The sequence below is a fragment of the Pithys albifrons genome, chromosome 6 (genome assembly GCF_047495875.1).
Source record: "Pithys albifrons albifrons isolate INPA30051 chromosome 6, PitAlb_v1, whole genome shotgun sequence".
Classification (NCBI taxonomy): Eukaryota; Metazoa; Chordata; class Aves; order Passeriformes; family Thamnophilidae; genus Pithys; species Pithys albifrons.
In genome coordinates this window covers 25,673,256-25,697,338 of record NC_092463.1, presented here as the reverse complement: position 1 = coordinate 25,697,338, position 24,083 = coordinate 25,673,256, and the positions used below count along the sequence as shown (strand labels likewise).

The following is a 24,083-nucleotide window of genomic DNA, read 5'->3' as shown; positions in this document are numbered from 1 at the left end:
TGATTCTCCTTCTATCAAAGATCAGGCTGAGCTATTAACTGAAAAAGAAAATCATGTTGGAAAGGATGTAAAACTGAAGGCTATATATGTATATACAGTACGTTAAAAGCATTTTATTTTTATATTTTGGACGCTCTAAATTAATAAAAGACAAATTATAAAGCACTTTGCTTTAGTTTTTGAAATTATCCTAGTAGTGTCTTCTCTTTGAATAAGTACCAATAATGAAATGCAACAACAAGGAACATTTGCCTTAAACGCATAAACCTTAGCACAGCTAATTTTATTGATTTTATCTATAAAGTAGCATAGGTATGAGAAGCTGTTGTCAAATTTAGGCAAAATAGAGGTTTATTGAGCAGGTCAATACAGACGTCCTTGAAAGTGCTGAAAATGTATTTCTATTTTTAGCTTTTTATTGCTTTTCTAATGCATTAAACCTCCTCCTGAGACGAGACTTCATATGCACATGGTCATTTTCAAATAACAGTGCGGAAAGATACTTCTTTAGAATTGTTGAGAACAAGGTTTGCACCTCCTTAAGACAAAGAACAATTAAAGTTAACAGTGTGAATGTAGTATGGGGAGACACAGAAATGGAGAGATACAGAAACTTTCAGCAATTACAAGATATACACACTCACTTGACAACAAACCAAGTTATATAATGGCAACATTTTTAGAATAATGTGTAATTTTAAGTTATTTAAAGAGTTCTTTAAAAGAAAATGTGGAATGGTACAACTGTATGAACAGAAATCATGTTTTCAATCAGCATAACAGAATTCTATGTATTTGATAGATATATTTAGAATGGCTAGTAAGGACATGAGTATATCCCTGAAATATTATTTATATCTACAGTAACTGGGAAAAGCAACAATTTTAGCTTCAGAGCAACACTATTTATCAATGGAAAGGTACATTTCTTTGAGGTGCATGGCCAGCTAATTACAACTGCATATGTGTTATCAGTCTAGAAACTTGTTTCACCATCCCATGGTGGAAATGAAAGGCTAAAGAGGCAGACAGGCTGCACTGAGCAGTTTAGCACAGGACAGACCTTTTAGGAATAGTATATGAAGATGGATAAAAAATTCACGGTAAAATTTCATATGCCTAAAATTACTTTTTCCTGTTTACATATTTACTCATTTCTTCTATGAGTCCCATGTTGTTTTGCATTTGCTACATAGGATGATACTCTGTTGAGAATTTGTTTAAAAACTAACTTTTTCCTTTGTCTTCTTTATATTTTCTCTTGATCCAGCAAAACAATTACAAATATCAACAGTGCTATTCAGCTATGCACTTAACAGAAAAGCATGTGTTTAAAGGTCTTCTTGGATCATGACCTAAATATCAACTTCACTTTGAACTGTATCAACATCAGTGGAATCTGAGGGCATTCAACACCATAAAGGATGAGAATACCTTTTCCTTTTTAAAGTGTATTTTAGAATGCATATAATTTTACAGAGTACATTTTTCAGAAGGGCTACTTGTGATTAACTGTGTCCTGAAGCCATGCATAAACGTATTCGTAAACCAAAAGCATCACTGCACCACCTGGAAGAAAAGATAATATCATACTACAAAGAAAATTCAGTATTTTCAAGATTTTATAGAGTATTTGTAGTGTGTAATTAAACCAGGATATGGCAAAGATGTATTTGCAAAATAGATAATTCTACTGAATCCCTAGTACATTAAAAAGTCACCAATTCTTAAACCATAACAATTTTACTTAATATTACACCATAAAGTTGATGTAAATAGCTTATATATTAAATCAAATTCACTCTCAGTGTGATTTTTCCTAACACTCTTTGAAGATTAATATTATTCTTTGTTCTTCTACAAGTCAAACTTTGAATCTGAATATGCATATATTTGTGTTTTTGTTTAGTTAGATTTGGCCATGAAACAGCAACTTGACACATGAAATGCAAAAATTCATCACCAGGGTGATGAAAATACTTACAGGCAAGATTCAAGAAAGGTTTTCACCTATTTATTAACCACGTCTAAAGCAGAAAATCATAGTATTGGGATGAGTGTAATATTCCTGTGCACGTACCTGTCTACAAATCCACAGGCAAAGTTTTGATCTGATGAAATGGCATTATCTGCTAGAATTGATTACAGTATAAAATTCCAGCTTGAAAGCCATAAAGTGTCTTTACTTATAGTGAAGTCAGACTGTAACTTGGTTGTAATTACTATATGAGCTAAAGAAAGGAACATTTCAGAAGGTATAAACTAAACATATAGAGAAGATTCTAGTTGGAGAAGATGGGAAAAGAGAACCAGGTTACATGAGTAAAAGTGTATTGACTGTTTGTTCGAGCACTGGGGCATAAATATTGTCTTTCTTTTGCCTTTGCCCTTGGCTCAGCTGGTGGCTTGGAGTGGCACCTTTAACAAAGATGTCTTCTGCTGAATTGGGCTCATCTTTCTAGGGACAGGCTATGACCACCAGACACACAGAATTATTATATGAATTTTCCCATGTCATTTATCCTAAGGAACCGTATTCAGACTTGAAATCCTCTATGAACAGCAACTCACAGACAGCTAGACAGAAAGAAGTCTGTAAAAGGCTTTGACCAACAAACAAATCATAGACATAATGTCTAAGATGTGAGTTGAACTTGAAACAAGGTTGATTCCAATTCTCATTCTATATGATCTGTTTGTGTATCTCGTCTTGTAAGCACTTATACCTTGAAAGAAATGATCATCTTTCTTGTCCTAATAAAGATTGTATTATTATTTCACTGGAAAGTCAAATCTATATATTACGAAAGTATTTAGAATTAAGTTCACACTTAACTGACTTGTTGGATCTGAGGCAGAATGCATAGTCATTTGTAAGATGGAAAATTTTATTCCAAAATCTGCTGTGCTAAGAAGATACTGGGAAAGCAAAACAGTGCCTTCTCTTTGTCCTGTATGTAATCCAGTGTCTTTGGAGCATGAGCTCTGGCTTTTAGCTCCAGAGGTCCTTTTTTCCATCCTTACCTTCTTCCTTACCCTACACCAATAACCAGGCATGGTCTAGCATTTAGCCAGATGGATTGGATATGCAAACATTTACAGAAAAACTTGATTCCTCCTTTATACTGTGGAACAGACTCTGTATCTACTTGCTTTTACCTATGTGTGTTCTTGTCTATTATACCACTTTGCACAGTTGCAAAGACAATTTCATGAAAATGGGATACTACTTGAATTGGGGCTTCTGCTCTTTTTGACAGAGACTACCTCTGTGGGCTGGCAAAGTCTAAGGGCCCAGTGCTTTACTTTCATGATTAATCAAAACCAGTCAGGAAAATATGCTCTAAAAGTTAAAGAAGATATAGCTCTCAACCACTGTACTCCCATATCTGTAGTAAAAAATAGTGAGAAGGGGTCAAACAACAACCCCAGTTCTAAAATATCCTTGTCCTCTTAGTCTTCAAGGGCCATACAAGTCTTTACCCAGCTCATGCTATCAGCTTTTTAGTGTCTGTTCTTTACAGCATGTGCAGAGCATAGGAGAAGAGAGTAACTGGAATTTGATACACCTGAGCTATGCCTCGACTTGTTGAGCGTATTCATACTGAAGACACTCTAACCTGCATTTTAGGTTGACTTCACATAGATACAGAATAGTCCTATTTAGGCTTGTTCATAAATAAAGCAATTGCAAAAACCAGCTGTTACTTGGATCTCAAAACCTCTGAAGTGTATTAGTGATATTTTTAGATACGTATTTAGCCAAAGTCATTTATAAAATTATTAGATTATATTATTATCAAAATAAATCATTCAAAGTGGAAGTATTTTGATGATTTGTGGTATACAGTTCCATTTATTTGACTGATGCTTACTACATTTTCTCAAGAAACTGACAAATGGGAAGAGAAAGAAATATAGAAATAACATAACGAAAATTACCTGGACCAAGCCTCATGATTTTGGGAAGTAAGCCCTTGTACAGGGCCAGAAATCTGTAGCAGAAGAAAAACAAACAAAATATTTCAAACAATATTCTTGCTTCAAAAGAAGAATGGAATTGTAGCATATGTTTGTTAAAATGCTGGCAGAGCACTTAGAGGCAATTATTTGAAATTACACATGTTCAATAGCAGGCCGTATCTGGATTTTAACATTTTACAGAGGCAGATCAGATGAAGAGAAAAAGTTAATCAATGTTCAGTCACAAAAGCAGTGTTGTGAGTCTAGCCAATCAGAAATATGACTTTAATCAGTGAGCTGGGTTTACTTTCAAGACAAGTCTGTTAACAACAGCTGCATACAGGGACAAAATGACTGATAAAATTGAATATCAAAGCTACAACTCAGTCACTACTTGAGAAATACTTTTAAAAGTTGGACAACATTATTTCTACAAGGATCTGTCCCCAATTTAGTGACTTCAGCAGTAATTTTAAAGGTACAAAGGCACATATAATTACAATTAGATTAAATGGAGAAATATTCTGTTTTCTGTTGATATTTTCCTTTTACAAAATGAAGAGTTGAAAAAATTACATATTAAATGTATGAAGCATTTTTTTGTGTAATGTAAATTTTGACAACCCAATAATCATATTGTAAGTCTCTTGTAGAAATTCACATGTAGTAGAAAGATATTTCCTCATAATTTTAAAATACATTTTCAAAATTTTACATTGGGTTCTTTTGATATGTGTGTTCAGGGTGGCTTAATGGTCCTTGTCAAATTTGAAATGTAACAATGTGGTTTTATGGACCTATATGAACTAAAACAGAGGTCTGGACATTTATTAAAATAAGAATGTTTTACCCTTCTTCTTTATAGACTGTTGCCATAGTTTTAAAACAGGTTCTGTACTTGATCTCTCCAGGAACTGGCTGTGGTGCTTGAATCCTACTTTTTGCAACATCAAAAGGAATGTTAATAATTGAGGCTATTGTTCCTGAGACTAGCCCAATTCCAAATTTCCTCAAAAATTCCAAATTTGGATCCTACAAAAAAAGGGAGAAAGAAAGAATAAAAAGAAAAATTGAAGGACCTTTGCAGGTTAAGCACTATAAAGTAATATGCATTTAATCAGAAAAATCACACAACACACTCGTGTTATTTTAGCGGAACACATTAGGATTTCCTATGCTGGAACTTGTTTTCTTGACAATCCTATTGGCTATGTTTTTACACATGGTCTAAATTGCTGAAGTACACATTTCCTCACACAGGATTTATAAACACAGTTCATAAAGAAAGACTGGTATGGCATATGGGGATGATTTGTATAATTGGGCTTCACAATGTACTTAGTATTACTGTATCAAAACAGGAGAAATCCAAGCACACTATTAGCTAATTGGCCAGAATATTTTACAAATGACAGCAACTTCCACCATGAAGCCTACTAAAACACTCATTTGTGTGTTGGACCCCCAAATGCTAAATTAAATAAAGGCTAATCTCAGTCTGCTGCCATTCCCCTCCAGGTTTTTTACATTTATTTTCACATGTAGCTGATCCACTGTACTGAGAAGTGCTAGCTTCCTGTTATTAACAATCCAACTCGGCACAACGGCAAAAGAGCCTCCACGTTCTGCGCATTATATACGGTGGTAATTCACTCAGTTAATTGGCTGAAGAATTTACAACAGATTGTTTCTGAACTCTACTACATGCTCACAGTAAAAGTTAGAAGTAAGGTAGAAGTGAATCTAAAAACTTCTTAGCTCACTCACAGTTCACAGTTCAACTGGGTTTTATTTGATCTTTTAGAAAGACCTCCTACCTTGGCATTTCTATGACATCAAAGAACCTCAGTTTATCTGGGAGTCAAATGCTCTTGAAGCAGGTTTAATCATATTTCTCTAAGTAGTGGAAGTCACATGATAGTGTGTTCCAGGACATTTCCTATGCATGCAATTTTTTTTTTTGCTATGGGTTTTCAACAGGCAGAACACTTTATTCATGAAGGTACTTTAATTATACAAAATCATCATTAACATAACAAATGGTCTTGCTGTATTATAACATCAGCACAATATTAAAATATGACAATTTTTGGTCTCCTAAACCTGTGCATTTTTGAATGGAAAACAAGGAAGAAGTTTTCCTTTCCTGATTAACAACAAGAAAAATACATTAAAACATCCATAATATGCACTGGATGAAGACCACGCAGGTATTTAGAAAGAAATGTCAAAATCGGCAAGGCTCTTTATTACTTACAGAAAAACTCAACATCTTAAGTTCCCAAAACATGAAATATACTGGTAATACCTTTTAAAAATTAGAATGGCTTGTGGTATTGTAGTACTTTATTAGCAAAGACCTTAGCAACAAATTTCTTTTTATTCTGTAGATACTTCCAGTGATTTAAATGCAAATAGATTAGAGCCAATATTTCTGGCATCTAGGTAAAAAAAAGGGGACCCCTTTTGAAACAGGAGGGGTGGCAGTGCAGCAGCCCTGTTCCAGCATGGTGCCTACCTACCTTAAGGCAGCAGGCATAGGATTATACCTACACCTGACAGCTAAGTTTTATTCCAGATTGTAATAACCTTCTCAAATCAGCCTGCAGTGAGGAGGCTGCCACTGCTCTGTTGACTTTTCACAGTCCAGAATGGTCTGAATGTCTTTTGTCATGTAATTCAATTTGGTGCCATGCACCAAGCATGGTGTGCTGATCTCTAGGCTAGGCAATATATGTCAAGCAAAGATATTTACCTGTTAAACATCAAATTTCAAGCCTTGCTGTTCCTGACACGTTATTTATATTTGAATGATTGAACATTTTTATGTGTTGCTGAAATTCCAGTGTCAGTGTTGTCTGCTTTATGATTGAGAGTGCCACAAAGTACAGGATACCATGGGTGAGTTCAATCACATGAGTGTGTATTAAAATATGACACTGCACTAACACAACTAAAGGGAAATCAAACTAAATTACTTTATTTCTATTCCAGTATTTGTGGCACAAAAAAAGTTGAAAGGCAGCAATTTGCCCATTCACAAAACTGGACTCTAACCAAATGTACCATGGTGTACACTAACTTTGCTCTGTGACTTGATTTTTTATTATAAACCTCATGGAAAAGGTTTTTCTATGGCATTAATCACTGTAATATCTAGGTAATTTAATTTTCTATATAATAATAATAATAATAATAATAATAATAACAACAACAAAAACAACAACAACAACAATAATAATAATAATAAAATTTAGCTGTTAAGAATAATTAAGAAGTTGTTTTTGTCTAAAAAATAGCTTAGTGGCATGTTACTGTGATAATGCTTCCAACTGAAAAAGGGATTTCCAAACATAATTTCTGCCTCTGCCTACTGTGCTTACATAGACAAAGGAACATTGTCTGTCTATCAAGTAGTTGCAAGTTGGTGTTATTATGAAGCAGTGCCTTTCTTTTGCCCAGTGGACAATACCAAAATATTCCTAACAGTCTAGAATCCTGTGGAAGGAGACTTAAGGACAAGGTATTTGTCTAGTGCTAATGCTGGAACTTGTTAGCTGAGGCCATTATCACCACGCTATATAGCCACTAACTTTGCACTACACAGCTCACGGACCAAATATTAGATGTTTTGTATGCTGCACATTAGGAAAAAAAGATTCTGACATGTTTCTCTTGCTTTCATAAATGGCAGAAATGGAGGAAAAACATACATGAATTCTGTTTTTAAGCAAAGCCAATTTTTCATGTAGTAGAGCAGAACATTTAGAACAGAAACTTGATTTTAGATGGTGTCACAGCACAGGACTATATACCACAAGGAAGTGAAATACCAGTTTGCTTATTCACAATGGAATAACTTAGCCATGGTTGGATAACAGCCTGTGATCATCTCACCTTTTTACCAAGCTCTTCACAATCACATTACCTATTCACCTTAATCCCTACCCTGGGAGCACCCATCAGCCATTATAAATAAAAAGAAAAGTAAGCATTACTGATAAATGCCATATCTATGCATGTCCTGTTGGATTTCCCTGCTTTCTTTGGGAGAAAAAAATTTGAGACATTATTTCTCTGCCTTTGACACATTACTTCTAACATTTTTGAATAAGTGGAGATTCAGTAAGTTCTTCCTGAATCATAAGCTGCTTATTTCCTTCCTTTATATTCTATAATTTCCAGCAATAGAAAATTTTAGCCCTAAATCTAGAATATATACACTAATGTACAGGAGTGTCACTCCCTTGGAAACAGTTTTTGTTTATCAACTTCAGTCTCCAAAGCCCTGGGCTTTTCTCCATCAGCCACTTCATTCACTTGTTTATTTGCTCAGCACTTTGTAAAAACCTCTGTTTAAATCTTTGATCTCAGTCAAAAGCTTCCCAACTATCTTCATCCCTGTGGAGGGAAGGTTGCTTAATTCAAGAAGCAGCACAGATACTAATCCAGAAATGAATTAACCCTTTGCTAAAGTCATGTATGCTTGCAACTCAGTTACTGTAATTTTTTCAGAATAACTGATATGCAGTGGAAAGAAGTAGGTACCTTCAAAGGAACAGCTCTAAGTCCATTTTTTACACTTATAAAAAAGAGACGCCCTTTTCAATCTGAGTAAAAGTGGCAGATATGTGATAAAGAAACTTGTTATTTAACACTACTTTTAAGGAAAAAAAATCAGTAAAACCAATAGATCATTAATATTAATTTGTCTAACTGAAACAATAATAATAGTATGTTTGAGGTTGGCAATTGCAAAGCATTCTACTGAAGATAGCCTGAACCTAATACTTAGAGGGGAATAACTGCATTCTTAACCTTCTTTGAAAATATTAACTACAATATTAGCTTTTTAAATGAGTTACGCTTGGCATAAAAGTGGCAAAAGTGATTTGAAATGACCACTACATTTAAAAACGCTTGCTCAAGATCACATAAAGGGTCAGCAGAGAAGCCACGACTGGAGCTGAGGGGCTTTGCACTATATGCTGCAAATTCCATCTCCCTAACCCTAACCCTGCCTCTCTGGCAGTTATGGTTGAACCTGGCTATCACTTTAAGCATTATCCTAAGTTTTGTTGGAAACAAAAGAAATTTGTGTTTCTTCTTCACATTTTCATTTTAATTGAAGATTTCTTTCCTTACATTTCATCTCTTTGCCAACAGAAATTTACAGTTCAGGAACAGGTGAGGTAGCAACAGATGAACCTGTTGTGTGCAACAAGTTTTGTTGATGATGACGATCTGGGCTGAAGTGTTTAAACCACACGGGCTGTCATTTCAACAGCCACAGGACACCTCATAGTGAAGAATACTAATCAATGGGTGATTTGTGATGTTATACTGGATACAGAACTGTGATCTGAATTTTTTTTTAATTCCCAGGTCATCCTGAAACCTGAGCTTGGGTGGTAGCTCTGAGGTTATTCCACTACCCATTCCGATCCAGTCTTCTCCTGAATCACTTTGCCGTACTATTTCACCAAGTTCATTGTACCACATGCACCTGATGCTCTCTGTTCCTATACAGAATTTCTATGTTGGCATAGATCTGAAAACAACGAAAATAAAATTGTTGTCTGCTATCTTAGTCACCAACCTGAACAGCTCATTTTAGTTTCCCACGTCTTCTTCTTTGCCTATAGAAGTTTATGGCCCTTTTCTCTTACAAAACAACACACCACTCAGCTCTTGTGGTCTGATGCAGCAGTCCTTGTATCAGGAGGCACATCTGTAGTAGCTGTGGCAGATAACATTCAACTTGAAATGAATTTTGCAGTCAGCCAGATTACAAAGGGGGCTTTTAAGAAGCAGTGAGGAAATTTCAAATTGTTAAGAAATGTGACAGCCACTTGGAGGTGGCAGTGAGCAAAGGTTTTAATGAAACCAATGTTTACCATCAAACCTAATTATTATAAAAAATTGAAAAGCAAAAGCTGCTGGACACCTATGAAGGGCACTATAAAAGAAGGTGCCATGAAACTGAGAGAGACAACATAAATTTGCAGACTAATTTCATTGTTAGGGCTGTTAAGGCTCTATGGTTGATACATTGGTGGCAATTGAAAGAAATTTGGCTTATTCCATTTTCAGTAAACAGAGCATGAGGTTGACTGTAAATGGTCTGCTTAGCAGAACAGACTGAAGGTATGAAAAATTATTCATTATGGACATTTACAACCCATACATGTAATTTAATTTATATCATTTGACCGCTCAAGATACAAGGTTTATTGGTTTTGGAAAAGTAAGCTGCAAATATCCCTAATCGGGATGCAAATTTAATGCCCAGTTTAGAGTGTCTGACAGCTAAAAGGTTCATTCAGACATTTCCATACATTTTCCACCTAATGTTGCAGATGGTGAACAGTAAATACATAGTCAAGAGTCAAAATTATTTCACAAGTATAGCATCCTTATTTCACAATTTTATATTTGTCAATATTGCAAGACTGGCTTTAAGACTTTCTTTTCTGGCAAAATATAGAATGTGAACAAACTAGATTTTGTAATGAAATCTCAAGTATGTGAGAAATCTAGAGAAGTTACAACTGCTTAATATTTTTCAGACTAACTGCAAACCAGCTTCTACTGAATTCCTTGTAGAGGTTTGATAACTCAGCCGCTAGTACCTGCCCACCAACAGAAGAGGTTTAACTTAGAGATCACGAATTGTTGTTGAATACTTCCATTTACCAGGCACTAAAGAGAAATTCAATGCATGTAAACAGCTGAATGTAATGTTGGCTAGCACAAGCCAGATAAGGCCTGATCTATATCCTCTTAAATTCAGGATAAGATTTGATCTCATTTTAATGGGGGTTTGATCAGAATTACTGGCTATATCTATCTGTACAGAACTGTCTATGGCACTGATACTAGCTGGTCTAGAGAGTTCTATTAACTTTATTAGCACTATTAGATCCTGTTAACATTCAAAACATACTGACTGCATGAAACTGGCTTAATAGGAATGGTCCCTTGTCTGCACTAGCTCCTAAACCACACCCAGGAACCATGTTAGTTGGCCAGGGCCAAAGCTGTGTCAGGGAACATTTATTTCTCAGTACAGATGACTGAGTTTCAGTGATGCTGCTCAATTTACTAACACAGATGTAGCCACTGTGCAAGCCACTGTGCAGCCACTTTGTGCTGATCAAGCACAAGGCAAACCTTCACGATTACCTGCACTTAATGCAATCTTATCCCACATTGGTTAAATTGCCTTTTGCTTTTGCTAGTATGTGAGGACAGTTGGGCCACTGCCTGACAACACTGAAGTAATTTCTCTTTTGTTTTCTACATGTATTTAAACCAGTGTTGTAGATGTTAAATTTTTTCTGCATCATACAAAATCGGTATAAAGTGACAGTCTCTTTTAGATCATAAAGCTCTGAATGTTTCTAATAATGTATAATTGTTTCTTAGTTTTTTAAATCTGAAAGGCTAGGAAAGCATGCTTATGCCAAATACTATTCCTGTTCTTCAAGTCCTATGCAAGGACATTTCAGAATTCCCATATGAGTTGCACATAAGTCTCTGTCCTTATCTGCATATTATTCTGCATGTTCTGCAATAGTGATTGTAATTTTTTCATCTTTTGATCAACATAAATGTGTTTACTTCTGTCTTGACATCAAGCTATGCTTGTGCCCCAAGTTTTTAGAACGTGTGATTAAAGTACACTGTAAAGTATGCTTAAATACACTAAAAGAAACTTGTAGAAACTTGTGGGTCTGCTGGTCTTGAACAATTCAATTTACTGTAATGATTTGAAAATAAGAAGTGGAGCTTTTCTCCATTTACACCATGTTGCCAACAAAAATACCAGGCTACTCAGAAATGCAGAAAAAAAAAAAGAGGTGTTACTTCATCTGGGAATAGAAACTGATCCCTTTTGATGGAAATTGCAGCTTCTTATATGTGTATCACTACACATTACACCTGTGACTGTTTAACTGTCATCATCTAAATATCACATTAGTGAAAACACATTTCAGTAAGTAATGTACTGGAATCATTAATAAACCATTAGCTGTTTCTCACACAGTCCTTAAGAAAGTTGCTGATATTACCATGTTTTCATTAGTAAAATTTCCCTTTATTGTAAATGGAAGTATTTCCTTTGTTATCTAAAGAAATATAGGACTAACAAAGTTGCTATAAATTAAATTAAAGCCCTGATGATTTTTTTTCCCCCAGACCTATAAACTGCATAAAGTCCCTGAGTGTGACTGTGCTTGTCCTGTTTTGGCCTGTCTCACTCCCATATGGAAGGATCTTCCCAGTCATCCTTCAACACTAGGCTGAACTCTCTCTGAGTAAAAAGGCCCACTGCCTGGTCAGAATAAGTACCTGCTGCAGCTCTGCCCTATCATCAAGCTTAGCCCCTTTGTGAATACTGAAAGAAGTTCTAGAAATGGATTTTCCTCTTCTAAGTCAGTTTGACATAAAAAATATGCACACATACCCAATAACCATAACACACCTCTATCTTGGTTGCTGTCTTTTTGCATTGCTACCATGGTATAAAGGGAAATTCCTAAAGATGATAATTCAAACATGGCTATATTCAACTTTGCTTTAAAAGTGAGAAGTACAAGATCTTAATTTGCTTCCATTAAAATGCTCCATACTTCGGCAAAACAGAGGTAGGTTAGTCACTGTTTATTACTAAAACCCACATCTTTGAAGAGAAAAATAGTGTTAATTAAAATGTCAAACCTCTTATTTGATTGTCTATTGCATTGTATGAAGAACTTACTTTATTGACTGGAAGAATATTTTTCATATTGAAGTAGAATCCAAAGTAAACCATGTTAAAAACTCCGTGACGGCCCAGTGTTGCAGTAAGGCCTTTGTTGAGTCCTTGGAAGCCCAGACCATCGGTTTTAATGATCTGCCGAGCTTGAACAAAGCTAGACGGTTGCTACACAAGTTAAGAAAAGGAAGTAAGACATCATCTTTACAAAAAAGAAACAATAAACATAGCATCGTTTCTGTCTTGTTGACACAGTGTTGCCAATTCCTGTAATTTTATCTTGCCTCACCATATTTATTTTCCCGTTTCTCTGACCATATAAAAATCACAACTTTAACAAAAATAGATTCCTCATTTTTCTGAATGCAGAACAAGATGAAAGTATGACTTGAGTACTGTAAAAGACTAAGGACCCATAAAGGAAAAAAAGGTCTTATAATAACTAGGATGAAATTACAGAGCAACATGTGGCTTTGAATGTGTGAATTTGGCAACAGGTTTTTTTATTGTTGATGCTGTGCTGTTAAGATTATGACAGATGAAACTCTTCCACAACTAGAGTATATAACAATTATTTTGGACAATAAGAAGATAAAAACAGCTTCTCTAGTAAAATCATCAGAACAGTAATATACATGGTGAGGGAGTCATAAAAGTGACAGAACTGGAACAGGAAATTTTTAAGCCATTATGGCCATAGAAGCAAGTCCTTTGGAGCTACAAATTAGAGCAGCAAAAGCGTTGAAGGTCAGTTTGTCAGTTTCCAGATTCCCTGTTATGAACAGGGTTCAAAGGGTGACAAAAGGCATTTATATTCTCTGGGAACCCATCTGGATCATCTGAGGCACTTCATGCTGTTGAGAATGCAGACCACTGCTTTAAGACACCAACTTTGAAGGACATATTTGGTACACAGCATGTTTTAAAATCAGGTCTTGAAAATATTGAAAAGAAAGTTTTTGGTTATTTTTTTTAATTTTTCCTGAGCAATCAACTGGAAATTCTGTTTTGCCTTTCCAATGAGTTATTTGACTTAAAAATGTAGTTGGCTTTTGAAAATCAAGAGCAGCCATTTAGATTCTAAGGTACATATTTAGAAAGCAGCCTTTAGAAATCCCATTTTGAATATAATACCCAAAAGGTACAAAAATCATTTTAGTCAGCCAATTCAATGAAAGGCAGAAAGGAAGCAACTTCCTCAGATCAGATATGATCTGCCTGCATTACATACATATTTGATCTGTTTTCCAATATACTGTGACACTCAGAACTAGCTATTCCCCTTCTCAATATTTTACATTTTTTTTCAGTATTATAGAAAAGTTACAAAGTTACTTTCAAAAATTGTTGAATTGAGTTTGGCTTTCTCCAAAGCATAAAGCCTGCTCTGGGTAACCAAATATATGATTAGAAAGGCAAAACACAACTTCCACTTGCTGGTTCAAACATGAAAATATAGAAAAATTTTGACTACAATGCTGTGAACACTGCTGATTTAAATAAATTTATTTGTGTAATAGCTTTCCATTTCAAAATATCACTGTGGTAGAATGAACAGCATCAGCCAAGTGAGGCCTATTATTTCTGACACAGCTTATTTAGGTGAATCACAAGTGTAGTCTTTAATACTAAGTTTCATCCTGGTTTTTCATATTTCATAACTAATGTTATCCTGTTTATGCTCTGCATACATTTTAGTATAGTTTACTTATAACTAGCCCCAGGGTTTCAAGTCAGAATCTATTACAAAATGGAGATACCCAGCATGGAAAATTGTCCAGAAACTAGCAATAACACGCTTTCTCACATACAAACCCCAGAAATTAGATCTTTAAAAAAGTGGTCCCAAGTAAAGTAATTTAAGCTGAATACAGCAACCTTCAATAGTAAGGCAACCCTTATCTTGAATATGGATTTACTAATGACTGAGGGAAAGTATGACAGTTGCTGAACAACTGAGATGGAATTCATTAGTCCACATGTAGATACCTGCAATGTCTACATCTGACTTCCCTTTTTAGACCTCTGGCAATAAAGAGGGCTCTCTTAGCATTTCATGTTTTCCAATGTAGGCATCCTTATGTCAGCTGATCAATTCACAGAAGATTTGTGGTTCATTACTGATGATGGAAGGACCTTAGATGGAGCAATTTATTGTATAAACATATGGAGTTAATTCAGTTCACACAAATGTTGACTTTTACTCAATGCAGACCTCGTCAATGGAATCTAGAGTCTCTTCTCATCATAAAGCAGAAACTTGTATTTGTTTAATTAATCACAAATCTGACGTCAGGTGAGAAGATTTTAATCATCACACCAGTTTCTATGGCCAATGTGTTATCCAGGGCTACAGGGAAAAGGAAAAAAGAAAAAAAGGAAAACCAAACAACAAGGTGTTGGGCCGCCTTCTAGTTTAGTTTAACAAAAAGTCACCATTATTTTTACCCATAGCAATCCACATTACAGAACCGTGGATGTGTGACTTATAGTGGCCTTCCTCTTTAAATCTATCAGCCCTTGAAAGATGATCTGGTAGAACAGAACAATTCAGCTGTCACTGCAGGGTGTGAATATTTGCTTTGGGGGTGTGCAGGAGTCTGGGTGTGAGTGTATGTGTTCATGCTCTTCCTTGTTCCTTTTAAACAAGACGTATTTATTATTTCAATACAATAGTCAAAGAAATATGTGAACTGCATTAGGTTTCATCATGTAGTATGAAAGCTCCATAATGGGACAGGTACATACTTTACTTAAATCTTTTAGAAAAACAGTGCATGGTAATGAAATGAGTGTACCACTGCTGTACAGTGTATAATATAACCTCTGGACATGCTTCTTCCAATAGGCTTGAGTTTACATGCTTTAGTGTGGAATGTTCTTTAACATACTCTTAATAAGAACTTGAGATCATGCTGATGAAGTCAGTAGAGGTTTTTCTAATTCACAGCAAATTTTGAAACTCTTAACACTTTTTAAAAGATATATTAAAAATTAATATGTCTGTGATTTAACTATCTTTGTTATTTAAGAACTTAATTTTCCTCGGAATTTTTCACTAGGCCAAATAGCTCATATTTTAGATGTAAACTAGGTTCCTAGTGGAGTCTGAATAGCATTCTTTCACCATTTTATTTGTATGATAATATACTATTATTTGGATTTTGTTAAAATTTGCTTTGAAATTAAAGAATATTCACCTAGAACAAAACATTTCTGGATGCTTTTGGACAGCTACAGTGATTATTAGAGTATTCTGAAGGTCACCCAGGAAGGGATGCTGTAACTAAAGGACATAATTGAACAAAATTTACAAACTAAAACACTCCAGATTTTGTTATAAATTTTGCAGCAGAGAAAAAAAATGAAAATGTATGAAGTGAAAGGATATATTGGTCTTTTGCAACTTTACAGGGAATAGTTTGCTCAAAACATAATACTGATGTGTTTATACTCAAAAATAGAGGTCCTATTAAGATTGGTTAATTACATCTTCACAACTGAGTCAGAAAGATCCAGAATATTTGCTTAGTTTACTACTTCTAGAGCAACAGTAGTCCATAATTTTTATTATACCACCTTCCTGAGAGGGAGATCCTCTCACACTTTGCTTTTTACTACTTTCAGTCTCAATCCTTCCAGTGTCCTAAACTTTTTACTCCTGTACTGTATTAGCTATCTGTTTCAGTGGCTTTGCTGCCCCAGGTTAAAAAATGTCTGGACTGGAGCCTTGTAGCAAACAAACATCTCTTTCTCATGCATTGAGAAAAGAACAGAACTTTACCAAACATTTTTAAATTTACTCTGGAAGAGCATACTTCTCTGGATGAGTTACAGGCAGGTACCAGCTAGTCTGTGACATTTGAAAATCAGTGGCAATAATTTTTCAGAGTGTACCTGAGAAGCTTGGCCCAAACAGCTTACATAAATGGCCAGGTGATAAACCTCTTTACTGTGAGGTGATAAACTGGCCAGGTGATAAACCTCAAAGGGTTCAATTTGTGCAGATGAGTGCTACAAGGCATGCAAGTATTAACTCAACATTTAACAGTAGAATATGCAAAAGTCATGCCTCAGCAGGGACTCAGCCAACCTTTTCATGCCATGCTTATGTGACTTGGCACTTCTAACATAGTACAGCTGATTTCTAAAAAGATTTTGCAAATGCTGATTTGACAATTGTTAGCCTTACTGAGAAAAGAAAGAAGGAACTGTGTTACTGTCTTCCTTCACTTTAACCTGGAACATTTTCTACATTAAAATTAATAGAAGCTGGTGCATTCCTGGGAACACTTGATTTTGATGAATCACTGTTTTCCAATTTAAACTTCTTCCACTTTCGCCAGTACCAGAACCATGGATAAAGTCAGTTTTGCACACTGTCTTCTTTGGACAAAACAGTATTTAGTTCATAAAACCCTGAAGTGAATCAAGAATTTAAATTATCAATATGCTTTATTATATAACAATTTTCAAGTTTATGCTAATAAGTGTGAAATCTTATAAATAATTTCATCTAGAAATATAGCATAAAATACACCAGCTGGACTCTGGATAGGGCACAGGGCTGCGGTGTTTTACACTAACCTTTAGTGCCCACTTGAAGTCTGAGCCCACTGGGGTAAGTGCACTTTGTACAAGGGGCTGAGGTTTGTATTTCTGGATTACAATTTCTCACACTGCGGCACTGCTGGCTGCTCTGGAAAGATGAAGCTGCATTTCATGGAATATTTACAGTGGAGATGCTGATGCCTCTCACAATACTGTGTGCATCTCTACAGATCTAAAGGCATTGTCTGTTGAGTCCCTTTCCATTTCTATAAGTTTTTGGGAACATCATATACATCAACCCAAGATATTACAGAAATTCTGCTCTAAATATGAACCTTGAAGTACATTATATAGGAAAAGGAGAATAAAGCAATTTTCATACCTCTGCAAAGGCATTCTGGTTGGCCTGTAAGGTAACCTTTACTACTTCAAAAGGGTTAACCACAACTGCCTCTGTCAACCCAGATCCCAAGCCAGCAACTGCAAATGCCTAGGAAAGTTAAAATGAAAGTTAAAAATTAAGGAGTAAAACCTCCCATACATCAGATTATGAAACTGAATGAGACAATGCAAACTGCAAGATTACAGTAATGCAGCAGTTTTCTATTGCTAAACAACTTTAGTCCCTGATTGTATGCTGACAGTTCATGAAGACAATATGACAATAGCCATAAACCACATTCCAAAAAAAAGACAAAATAAAATATCATAGCACTGTCCTCTTTTCACTTGGAAGAAAAAATGTGGTACCAAATTATTACAAAAACATGGAAAAATAATGCCCTCATGTTATCTTTGGGTGGAGTCTGAATAATAACACAAATATAGATGCAGTTATGCAAGACTGGAAAAAATAAAATCTCTGAACTGAGCATTAAGCACATAACACTAACATATTAACCTAAAAACAAATGTAAGGAATTAAAAGAGCCCAATAATACTTAAGTAAATTGCACAAGCAGAAGAAAAGTTCTCCTAGGGAAGTATCAATCTTAGAATGGTTTGAATGGGAATGACTGGCACATAGGGAAATGTCAGCATTCACTGCAAGCATGAATTCCCTCCATTTACTTAGAAGCTGATCGTACATTTCAGCCATAGATATGGAGATACTTACTGCTTTGCTTTACATCATAGCACAGCATTTAAAAATACATTTGTTTGGAACAAAAAAGTAGTATTAAAATATTTAAGTCCATTGAGAAAATTCAGATGGGTTAAATTCATTGATCACTTCACATATTTATTGCTTCCACTTAATATCCTCAAACTCTTTAGGGGCTGAAAGAAGTTCCAGGACCAAAATACAATATAATCAGTACATTTGCTGAAATTCAGAGAAACCAATGGTAAGGAAAGACAATAGTGAGAAAAAACTTACTTAATACAGAGGGATTTGAGCAGGGACTCTTGGGAGCTCAAGAAAAAGAAGAATGGAAAGTTAGAAGGGTAGTGGCAAACACCAGCCTTACTGACTTATGGAGGAGGCTGTGTAACCAACAAATCTACTTTTCCAGTGAGATGAGAACTTTCATCATTAACCAAAAACTGAAGCCAGCAGGAGGATGGTGCTAATGTATGCATCTCTCTTTTAACAATAAATGTCTTGATATGAGGTCTGTTGAGGTACCTAGAAACATTCTACCTAGATTATACCAGAATCCCTCTGAGTCTTCTTTTCCCCACACTACCATGGCCATCTTAAGGTCAAAAATGCCTCTAGGGTAACAGTACTACACCATAGAGGGGGTCGGATGGTTGCTGTGCCTGTTGAATCAGAGCAGCTCCAGGTCAGCTGTTGAATGTTTCTAAGTTTTCACCATATTTTCCTGCCCTCAAAAAAGTGCTGGGGTATGAGGGAACCTTCAGCTTTGTTCTTTTCACTTGCTAGAGAACAAATATCAGTGTCTCTATTTACACCTAAGGATGAGAAGTGCCTGCTGAAAAATACCAGATAAAATAGGGGAGACTGTAAACAACTACTGGGTCAGTGGAATTGTCAAGAGGAAGAGGAAAGTTGCTTTAAACTAGTTAATATAATTCCATGACCATTCACTCACTGCAGTGAAAGGCAGATAGATGTAAATGGAAGCAATACTGTATGAAAGAGACCTGAAACAACCAAAACTTTTATAGTATATCCATAAAATATCACCTGTTTCATAGTTCTGATACCATTATTGTGAAAAATAAAAATTTACTGATTTACATTCTTCCACTGCAGGAAGCAGTAGTTCTTACAAAATGTATTTTATTCCAAATGGTACAATAACAGAATTGAGCTCTACATATGAGAATGCAGATTACACATGCAAGAAACTACATCTTAGCATTAATGCCTTTCCATGTATATGTATGCCCTGTAGTTTGTTTCTAAACCCGTTATGTTCTTGAGATGAATTCCTAGCTCCACTGATATGTAAGAGTTTTGTAATTGACTTCAAAAAAACTAGCAATTTCCTATCAATAACTTCTGATTCTGTTTTAAAGTCTTTAGAATAAGACTGAGATCAGTATTTTTCTTATAGTTGCACTGTGCCTTGCAGATCAGCACTTTGAGGTTGAGGTATCAAACTAGTCACTATTACATGAATAAATAAATATTGATAATGTTCAACTTCTTTTGTTATTTTGCAAGAATGAAGAATGACAAGCTGCATCACAGTCTTTCATGGGGACTGCTGTTATCCATGTTAACAAATGTTATGACATTGTAGGGAATTAGTTTGAAGATATCTGATACAAAAGTTCCGGAAGCTATCATTTTGATAAATTCTTTATCAATATTTTTGAGGGACAAGTCTGTTCTGAAAAACTTTCAATTGAATTGGAGCCTTTAATTTTGGGCTTCTTCTACAGCAAGAAGTAGATGAGACTGATCAGTATACACATTAAATTAGAACATGAAGTTCTGTACCCATACATACCAGTCCTGGCGGTAATGATGCGTATCCTAGGAGCTTCTTGTATTGTTCAAAGGTGAAAAACTGTAAATAAATGTTAGACTGAAATTGTAATGAAAAAATTATGAGTTAATTAGCAAATTAGTAAAAAGCAAACTACAGTGGAACTTCACTACCTCATGTTCTGAGAAGCTATATGCAGTTCTCCAAAATAAGCATTAGCCACTTTTGTTTCATATTCTCTGTAGCAGTGATAGATGTGCAATAGTAGACAATCAGGCTTCAAAACTGATTTTATTAGTGTGTCATTCATAATAGCAGCATAAGTACATTTCAAAATTTTGCTTACAACACATACATCATATTTTCCATTTATAAACTCTTCCCCTAGCATTAACTTTCATATACTGGTATAAATGTAGTAGTAGATACTATGATCATTCCCAAGAAATCATCCTCACATCTTCAACAGAATGTACCGCAATAACTTTCACATTTCTCAAAGACTAGTCTACTTCTCCTCAGAGAATATATAATTGCAGATATTGAAGATGGAAAGTCTGTAGATTTTTATAATTTTCTACTGTCAAAAGACACATTTCCTGTAGGTTTTTCTCTCTTTACAAATAAATCAGCCCATCATCGTCTTCTTTCAAATAGGTGGTGCTTAGAAGTTCTGACTATCTGCAATTCCTTGGAGGATGAGTTTTGAAAGCTGCACTTCTCAGTGTTTGAGTTTCAAGAAAGAAATGAGATCAGCTTCACCAACATGGCAAAAGGCAAACATTTTTAAATGTCTCATTTTGCAGTCCCACATTTCTTCCCACACAAACCCGTTACTTTTCAGAATGCCTTTTATGAATTCCAAAAATCAAAGCAGAATAAATTAATGGATTTTTTCTTCCAAGGAGAGTCTTGAGAATAAATAACTGCACTAAAGTCAGCAAGAAGCTTCCTGTGGGCATAAGCATAAAAATTTTGCTGCCCATTTCCTTGTCTGTGGACACAAAGTCTAAGTAAAATGCATGAGTTAAGGTGTACTGTAAATAAAGATATGTGTGACATATTACAAAGTATTGGTAAGACACCCTGTGAAACAGCACATAATCTGACCAAGTTTATTTAAAGAAGAATAATTAAGACTACAGCATATTCAAAACAGGGTTACCAGGACCATTAAGGAGAACTTAGAGGTATTTTTAAGAATGGAGATGGAATAAATCCTTTTCTTGTTTAGTTGAGCAAAAGAGAGGTTGCAGGAATGAAAAACAAGCAAAGATATGTAGCATAAAGTAATTTGGTATAAAAGTAAGAAATACTCATAAATAGAACGTGGCTTGAGCTCTGATGAAGCTTTCTTATAACCAAAGGAGTGGGGTCCTTAAACAGTCTTCTACTTAGAGTAGAGGGGGGAAAATCTTAATGACTTGTAAGGGAGAGTTTGACAAGTTTATGAAGGAGACTATAGAAGAAATTCCATAGTTTTTCAAATTTGAATTGTGAAAATTTGTTGCTGAAGCCATTGAAAAAGCACTTCAGGTTGATGCTATATCAGATAACTCTGAGGGCAGTAAAAATGATCTTTTAGCACAATGAATGAGGACATAAGAAAATCTTGTGGGTTATAGACAAGGTATTTGAATTCTGGGTAAGACCCAAAGATATCGTAGGTGTTATTCCACATAATTTGCACACATGGAACAACACAAGGCCTGTAACTACAACTCACTATTTGTGAGTCCTGTAATCTGTCAAAAAAGTATTCATGCTAAAAAAATGTGGCTTTTACTCAGCACATCCAGTATGATGGGAATGAACAAAAAAAACCTGACACAGTTTTACCAAGACTGCACCAGTGCAGGTGCATATCTACTAGTGTAAGAGCTGTCACATCCCAGTATAACAAAAGTAAATAACCAGAACCTCTGATTTTCCTGGGTACTTTCAAAAGCCATCCTGTAACACTTGACTAGCTCAGAGCAGGTTGATTGAAATTAAGGCAGGATCTTCTGAAAGACTGTGCATTTTATGCCCATGCAGGAGGCTGTGATCCCTCCACACAGCATGTGCCCATGGATGAGACAATCCAACTGTTTCATCACAAGATGAAGGTAATGGGCACTGAGGTAAATGGAGACATGGGAATCATCAGAAACGTAAGGAAATTGAGGATTTAAGACAAAACAGAAAGACTGAGTAAACTGTGCTGAGTCTCAGCCAAAGAAGACAAACTCAGTAACCTCACGGTTTAGTTGCTACAGACCTATCAGAACAAAACAGCATTTTCATAAACCACGTATACAGGAACATGAGTAATAAGCACCGTATCCTCATTTTAACTTGTTTAGAACCTTGTCCTATGGCAAAGTGAATAAATTTTTTCAATCAAGACCTGCTTCAAATGAAAAGCCACTGGAATCACATCAAAACTATCAGAGAATTCAGTGTCAATATGTCAATAATGCCACTGATTTAAAACAGAGGGGAATATGTATACATAATTATGCAAAATCAGGGTGTTAGATTCTGAAAACTAAAGGGCTGATACTTTGGTAAATGAATAGATACTTTTTGATATCCTAAGTAGGGATTATTTTATCATTATCTAAGAAAAGGTCTTAGAATTCAGGCCCAGATTTTAACTGCCTTCCAAACAGTGTACAGATTGAGTATTTTAGCTTGCAAATATCCTGCAAATATGTTTAAAATTGTTGTATTGGCCTTGACATTACTCAGAAAAGATAGAAGTGTTACTTAAAACATAGGTCTTTATTTCTGGACAACAGAAGATATTTTATAGGTAAAAGGAAGTCTCATGACAAAGTGGGTGGGTAAGCTGCTTCAATGAACTAAATTAATTTCTTATTGTGATAAAGTTTGCTTTATTCTCTCTCCAGCATCTTTCTACTCATTGTTACCCTCCTAACCTTTAACGGAATTTCTGGTATTCCTTAATGTTTTCCATAGCATTGCAGATCTGTAAAATGTTTGCAATAAAGGCAGAAGTACATTACCTAGCAGTTTTTTTGTCTTTAAAATGTTACCTTAAAAATCAATAGCTTCCTAGAGTCATAAATTAAATAACCACTTAACAATAACTATGCTTTACATAACTTTTAAAAGAAAGCAAATCAATAGCAATAAAACTCAATATAAATGCCACTGGATGTACTAGAGTGGCTAGTATACATACAATTTTGCAAAAAATAAGTATCTTGATGTATTATATGAATTTATATCATGTGTGTCCACCCAAAATGTTTTTAAAAATACAGCATCAATTGTCTTTTCCTCTACAGTTGTGTTATTAGTTTTGTGCAATTAAAAAAAATTCTCAGAATAAACATATTTAAAACAAGCTTTTGTGTATGTAATAACTGATATCGTCCGTCTGGCAAAGATACACTTTAATTGAAGTTACACAGAAAATAGCCAAAGTACTCACCAGATGTCTCAATAACTCTAAGGTAAAAATACATGCTTGAAACAAGATGTCTGGGAACACATGAACAGTATAAATTTGCCCCAAAGTTCATCTGTTAACCATTGTATTGGCATAATCATTTCTTTGCTCCAAGTTCAATCTAACAGAAAGTTATAAACTTTGACTTTTCATCTTCCAGAAATACCAGCTTTCTTTTTAGGAGGGAAATAAAGAGAAAGAAAAAAAGAAATAGCAAGACAGACATGAGAATATAGTTGACTAAAAATGAGGCTGTATCTTCAACACTTAACTGAAAAACTGGAGCTAAATAACTTCATTTTAGTAGCTTTATTTTTATTTGCAAGTACACAGACCAGATAAAAACAAGGTTCTAGCAGCACAAGTACATTTCTTCTTAGTACAAAATCACTCTTGTCCATTCTTTTCACACTTTCTTGATACTATAACAAAAAGCTTTCAA

General features: G+C 35.1%; 1 protein-coding gene across 2 annotated transcripts in view; it reads right to left on the bottom strand.

The window, feature by feature from the left end:
* Nucleotides 1-93: 93 nt before the first annotated feature.
* SLC25A21 (solute carrier family 25 member 21) overlaps nucleotides 94-24,083 on the bottom strand; it is a 242,723-nt gene continuing 218,733 nt past the window's right edge. Inside the window, exons 5-10 of one of the 2 annotated variants that reach the window (XM_071557904.1) lie at nucleotides 20,203-20,262; nucleotides 17,658-17,765; nucleotides 12,728-12,892; nucleotides 4,814-4,995; nucleotides 3,943-3,995; nucleotides 94-1,569 (exon numbers count right to left, since the gene is read on the bottom strand). In XM_071557904.1, coding sequence (XP_071414005.1) covers nucleotides 1,499-1,569; nucleotides 3,943-3,995; nucleotides 4,814-4,995; nucleotides 12,728-12,892; nucleotides 17,658-17,765; nucleotides 20,203-20,262 — 639 coding nt within the window. In that variant the 3' untranslated portion in view covers nucleotides 94-1,498. Of the gene's footprint in view, nucleotides 1,570-3,942; nucleotides 3,996-4,813; nucleotides 4,996-12,727; nucleotides 12,893-17,657; nucleotides 17,766-20,202; nucleotides 20,281-24,083 lie in introns of both variants that reach the window. The other variant, XM_071557905.1, reaches the window with a different exon arrangement.